Consider the following 6,773-nt stretch of genomic DNA (forward strand, 5'->3'; position numbering starts at 1 on the left):
GCCAACTTCCAAGTGGTGTTTATATTTGAATTTACTTATCTATTTTTTAATCCATATTTGTGTGACGTCACTGACGTGCCTGCAGCAAATGATCAGCTGGCTAAAGGAACACCGACGGCGGAATTTTGAAGCTTCAAAAGAGAGAAATGAATGATGAGGATGAGGAGATCGTGCGTGGCCGTGGCGTCATACATCGCTTCCGTAGCAAAGAATCTACGAGATCTTCCATGTCAGAAAATTGGCCCCACATTTCCCACAGGTCCCGGTGGTCCACACCACTATCAGCAAAAAAAAAACAAAAAACAAAAAAAACACCAAAATTTTAAAAAGATCACATGCACGCAAACTGGTCTGGCCATGTATTTCAACGTTTCTCCTAACAATTTTTCTAATTAAATTTTCTCATCGGACACGGTACTACTACACCCAGCAACGCATGTTTGACCAATTGGACAATGCTTGCATTACAATTCATTAACCATGAAAATTAACCATCTTAGCCTCGGCGAAATGCTCGGGTTACCTTGTATAACATGACTTGCCGTAAGAAGGATTTTTTTTTTTGAACAGATGCATTGGAATTGGGGTTCTAAACAGTTCGCTTACATTACAGAGCATGCCCAATGAACGAGCCTGGCATTAATACTAAACAAGTGGAATGAACTGGATTAAAAGGTGTAACCTAAGAGGGGAAGTTGATTTGTTAACTCCATGCAGAAACTGCAAAAAGAGGGGTGTCTTGCCACCCCAAGAAAAGGCAATTGTTGTCCTGGTGAAGCTGATAACCCTCGGAAGGGTAGTGGAGCCTTAGCAGAAGCTTAGCTTGGGCTACGGCGAAGGTGCTGAGGGGGACAGGGATCACACCATGCGAGGCAAAGAGGTCTCTCCATTTCGGATAATTAGAGTGGCTCAGTTGGTCTTGATCCGGTGTTAAGATACTCATAATCTCCTGCCTCAACAAGGTGTTTTCTACACTGATGCGCTCAGCGCTCGAGGGGGGGAGGGTAGCTTCGAGAGAGTCGAAGAGAGCTGAGTAATGGCTTAGACTGTCGGCAAATTTGTTCATGAAATTTGATGTTTGATTGAAGCTGGCCTCGCGCTCTGCGAGAGTGATGACCCTTGGATGCAGTGACTGGACCATGGCGAAAAGAGATGTAAGCTGTTGGATGTCGAGGGTGGTGGTGGGCAAATGGAGAACACAATTGACGGCAAGAGCTTCTCGTGGCTTGATGCTTAACGAGCTTAGGTTAATCACTGCATTGAACTCGAACGGAAGGCGGAGAGAGCCCGCAAATGTCGACAGGCGGGCGCCCGTGTGCTGCAGCAGTTCGACATCCGTTCCGACTCCGGAAATCCTCAATAATGACGGCGGCCCCTCTGTCCTTTCCGACAGAGCCTGCATCAACGGCGGCCATTGCACCCCCTGCATGATCTCAAAATCAACTATGTGCACCTCCATACATCCCTCCACAGCCTCCAAGACCGCTTGATTCGCCGTTAAGTGAACGAACCTCACAAACGGCGTCACCTGATTGAGAGTCAAATACGCCGCCTGCATCTCTTCTGGCCCCGTCGGCGGAAAGTTTTCCGCAGTCGACGTTGCTCCCCTCCCTCCGACAGCCCTCGACAGCTTCGCAGCCAAGACTTCCAAGAACTGCACCAACACGCGTTCGCCAGAATCTCGATCCCCTTGCTCCGAAAATCTCCGAGATAGGAAATCGATCATCCTCGCAGATCGTTCCCAGTCGCCCTGCGAAAGGGCTCTTGCGCACTCCAGCAGGCCGTCACGCGGACTTGGGTTATATCTGACCGCAAGAGATGAGAATTCGGTGTCGGAAACTGAGTTGCCGGTGCAGTTAGCAAACTCCCCGCCTCCATCCTCCGGCGATTCGGATCTCTGCGTATCTAAAGAATCTCGCATCTCATGGAGGCCCACGTGCGGAAGCTGGAGAGTGTTGTAGGAATAGCAGTGGATCAAGCAAAGGTCGGCAGCGATGGCGGAGCACTGCATCCCAACCAGCTTCTTGACGCTGTAGACACGTTTGAAGTTGTAGAAATTGCTCTCGCTCTGCAGCAAGAGGACATGAACAGACAAGGTTAAACTTTCATGAGCTTCTAATGCGGTGAGGTGAGCAGGGAACTTGGAAGAAAGCGGGAGAATCTGGGAATGATTTCATGAATATAGAAGAGCTGTTAAGACTCGTGTGTGTGTGTGTGCGCGCGCGCGCGCGCGCGCGTGCCTGACCGTATGAGGAAAAATGCTCATTGAATGCGTTCTTGCAGATTCCTTTGACGTAACCTCTTGAACTAGGACGCTTGAGCAGGTGATAGTTCATTTTCTATTGGGAGCACAAGAGGCATAGTTGTCTACTCGACTTTCCAAATCAATTCAAAATTACACAAGCCACATCAGCAATGGGGAACTCCATCTATCTGTATTATATTCTCTGGACACGCTTTAGAAAGTGGGCTATTCTCTATTCTGAGAGTTCTTTCAAGCTTTTAAGGGGCGACTTGAACAAGTATAGTGCAAGCCTGCAGGCTGCAAGCCTCAAGGGCAATGAGGGGGGTCATTTCGAGGAAAGCTTCAGATTTCTGTGCCAATTGCCGAACCCTAAGCTAAGAGAGAGAGGGAGAGGGGGGAAGGAGAGAGAGAGAGAGAGGGAGACAGACGCAAAGGCTCTCAAGACTTACTTGACTGCTCAGTCTCAGCCTCTCACAGGCGCACAAACACCGCATTACTTTTTGCAGGAAAGTACTGAAAGAAACTCTTCAAAAATTCTCTTTCTTGAGTCTCCTATCTTCTCCTCGATATTGTCACCACCCTTTGCTCTCTGGACTCTTTCACCCATGCTTCAAAACTGATGCAATTCTGCAACCGTGCCACCTCCCTCCGCACCCCCCTCCCCTCTCTCACTTGACAAGTTGATTGATGGACTTGTGCAGACAGAAAGACAAGAAGAATAGGAGAAAGTATGAATGTGTCAAGCTAACAGTTACAGTGACCCTGGGCCGTGAGGGTAAAGTACTGATTTTGAACTGGTCAGTAATTTGGTTAAAGCAACTTAAAGGCCTTTAGGCATCCATATCCAAGCGTACTTTGGGACACATCAAATGGAACCAGGAATGATCGAGAGGGCTGGATCTGGCTACTTATTGATAGATCACGGAAGGCTGGTCTAATAAATAGTAGCGGGCTGCGGGCCCGAGATGTGAATCGTGACTTGCTATGAGCGGCAAGGAAAAGAACGCAGAGGTAGAGGGCAAATTGGAATGACACTGCGACCAGCATAAACAATGTGGACGACTTGTAAAAGAAAAGAAACAACATGCAAGAGAGCATAGGGGGTATAGAGAAGAAGGCTTACTAGAAAAAAAGGGTCATTTAGCTGACGAGAGAAGAATCTCTGCTTCGCGCAAGATGCCTTCAACAAAGTCCGGGTGTTTCTGCGTCCCGTCGGGAGATTTTTGAGTTCGCACACTACATCTACTTCCCGAATCCCAAAGGGCATATTAAGCAGCAAAAAGAGCCGGAATCTGCTTCGCTGGAGGCTACACGTCGGCCTACTTGGCCTTCTACCACTGTGCCACGTTGACTCTATCGTCATTGATCCTAGCGTGCACGTAGAGGTGACTCTGGATGGATGTATGACTGTGTGAGCAGAAGCCCAACAACAGCGGGGGCCACCACCGCATCCGTGGCACGCCACATGCCACATAGTTGCCGCTTGCGCCGAATCATGGCTCTATCATTTGTGCGGGCCACACTTCGCCACAGTAAAAACGTGCACTTCTCTGCTAAGTAGTCGTATCCTTCTTTGTTGTGATAGCGACCCTATCTACCGAGAGAAATTTACCCGTCTGTTATTCCATGTATTATTCTATCCTTGACGTAATAGAATTTTCGACATCCAGCCCAAGCATTTAACTCGCCGCGCCTCGCACAAAAAATTGTTTTTTTTCAAGACTTAACACGGGGATTTAGAGAATTTTAGACTTGAAAATCACTAAAATTTGTTTTTTTCAACCCTTAAAATTAAAGGCAATATATAGACTTAACACCGGGATTTAGACTTGAAAATCACTTAAAAAAATCATATAAATGTTAGGATTTATAACTAAAATATACGAATTTTATCTCTTAAAATTAAAGGCAATGTAGAATTCTAACCGAGATTTCTAAATTTCAGCTCGAAAAATTACACTACGAATCGGGTTATGTGAGCACTGCCTCACACTTCTTCCCCATAGTCTTCCTAAAAAAAAAGGTATCACGGAAGCGTAGTAGATTCTAGGAAAGTTGTACGTCTGACCATTAAAAACCTTGTGAAAATTAAACCTTCAACCCAGGGTACTCGAAAAAATAGGTTCGACTTGGCCTAGAACTTGTTCAAATTTGTGTAGAACTTGCTCAAATTTGTGGGAGAAGGAGACAAAACCTCTTCAAAATTTCCAACTTTTAGTTATATTTTGCAAAATTTATAAAGAAATGCCTTCTCAAAATGGTCAATTTCCTCTTCAGATTACGATGAGAAGGTTTTCAATCCCGCTCAATAAAATGTATTTCCCGAACACTGCTTCAATCTCAAATTTTCAAGGAATTTAAAGGTCCAGATATAACGTTTGTCTCAACAAAAGCGCAGTATACTCTAGGAAATTTGTAGGTATGACCATTAAAACCTTGTGAAAATTCCCCCACCCCACCAAGTAGGATGCTAATTTGAAGGCTCCAATCAAGGCTCGACAAAAATGGCGTTTACATGTAGTGAGATTTTGAAAAAACCAACTACAAAATTATCATGCCGTTACAATTAAGGGTTGAATTTCACTAACTTTAAGTTAAATTACTAGCAAAACAACTAGATTTAGCATGGAAAGCCATAGTACCACATGAAAGCCATAGTACCAAAGGCAAGGTAGCAAATTTAAATTTCATCCGCGACTCAGCATATGAGCAGGGGGCTGCATCCTTCTCTGGAGGTGGGCCATGGCCGAAAATGTAGACAATATTTAACTATTTACCACTAGCAATAATCGTGAAAAACCCGTCATTTTTTGGAACAAAAATAGTTAAATAATTATAAACAACCACCCTTTTACAAAAAGATCTTTTTACATCATCACTAGTACTCCCGGTCTCTATTGAGAAGGTCACATATCAAGTCCCAATCTCTCATCATCCTAAAAAAAAATGGGCCCAAGACCCAAAGGTGGTACTTAAAATAGAAACAACCAACAAGTGGACATCTTCCTAGCACTAATTGAAAACCCTATGGGAGGAAAGCCTGTGGTGAAGAAAGGCTTTACCTCTGAAGTTTTTTTTTCAATAAAGGCATTTTTAATATTGAAGAAAAACGAGACAAGTTACAAAAGCTGGCATCACAAAGCCAATTACAGGCCGAGATTACTCACTATCCTAGGCAATCAGCAAAGAGCAATGATCCTCTGGGTCTCTATCCTAGAATCTACAGGTATTGGAGCTTCAGCACATAGCTTAGATCCACGTTTATAAGATATTCTCTCTTCTCTTGAAGCTGAAGAATCTTGACCTTATCTGAGACATTCTTAGGAGTGCTTCCAATAGGGCCTACCAGTTTTGAAATTTTGGCCTCAATGTCAGTGATCTTCCTCAAGTAGAACCTCTCCCCTGCAATAATAAGGAGACTTTTGAGGGAGGAGGTATTGCGGGTATCACTGTTGTGTAGGGCCGCTAGTCTTTCAATCCAGAAGAACCAGAGGATCTCTGTTCTTAAAACTGTCCATAGTTCAGTAGAGCAGCCAATGGTTTCCCCAATGAGCAGATGCTTCCAGGATAAGCAAGTTTTCCCCCAACTGGCCACATACTCATTGAGTTTCTTTACCATTGGTTCTATGTTAGGGCACAGTAGAAAAATGTGAACATCATCTTCTTCTTTGAGGCATCTGGCACATGATCCATTTCCCTTGCCAAAGACTAGAGCTTTTTTCTGTGTCCAAATGGCCCTGTACATGATAAGCCAAGCAAGACAAGCTTTCTTAGGTTCCACATGTATGCCCCAAAGTGATTTGAAGAGGAAATACCACTGGCTCCTATCTTTGAGGATATTCCATCTTTGATTTAGAATACAATGGATTGGAGGGGTATTCCACCTGGGAGGAATAGGCCAGATGCTTGTTTGGTTAATCCACTGGAAAGCCTTCAGCTTAGGGGGGTCTTCAATTGTCATTAACCACCAGTCTTCTCGATGCCATAGCATCAGCCTTTTGCCAATAATGTCTAGTTGAGAATCTGAGAGGTTGTACTTAGCAATGAGATCAGCCCTTGATAGCCATGTTTTCTTATCCCAGTCCCAAAGGTTACTCCATGTCTTAATGCCACCTAAATGAAGCTTCAGTGCCTCTTCCACATCTTGAGTATCAACTTGAGGCAAGTCAAGAGCAGGCCACCAGATGGAATCGATGGGGTGGATGCCCAGCGTGTCCTTGTAGTCTGGGGATGGCATCAGCTGGGCTTTTACTTTAAACCAAGCCTTCCATAGAGAGATCAATAGCTCTGATCCTTTAGGGGTTATCTGATACTTGCTTCCCAAAATGGTTAGAAAAGGGAGCTGTTTCCATCTGTAATGACCTTTAAGAGCAAACAGATGGTTTTTCCTATTAAGAAGCCAAGCCCAATTCTCATCCGGGGACATTAAGCCTCTCAGAATCCATTTGGCTGCCATTCTGTCAGCCATATTTTCAATGTCCAGGATACCCAGCCCTCCAAGCTCAGTGGGAAGGCAGCAGAATTCCCA

At 44.8% G+C, this 6,773-nt stretch overlaps 1 protein-coding gene across 1 annotated transcript; it reads right to left on the minus strand.

Annotated features, from left to right (window-relative positions):
• Window positions 1-439: 439 nt before the first annotated feature.
• Window positions 440-2,878, minus strand: LOC147636684 (scarecrow-like protein 18). Its single transcript, XM_086800165.1, has 2 exons — window positions 2,695-2,878; window positions 440-2,068 (listed from the first exon to the last, which is right to left on the minus strand). Exons 1-2 carry the CDS (start codon window positions 2,737-2,739, stop codon window positions 704-706), a joined length of 1,410 nt encoding a protein of 469 aa, XP_086656291.1. The 5' UTR covers window positions 2,740-2,878; the 3' UTR covers window positions 440-703.
• Window positions 2,879-6,773: the final 3,895 nt, after the last annotated feature.

The sequence above is a fragment of the Cibotium barometz genome, chromosome 7 (genome assembly GCF_041138505.1).
Source record: "Cibotium barometz isolate CiBa-2024 chromosome 7, ASM4113850v1, whole genome shotgun sequence".
NCBI lineage: Eukaryota > Viridiplantae > Streptophyta > Polypodiopsida > Cyatheales > Cibotiaceae > Cibotium > Cibotium barometz.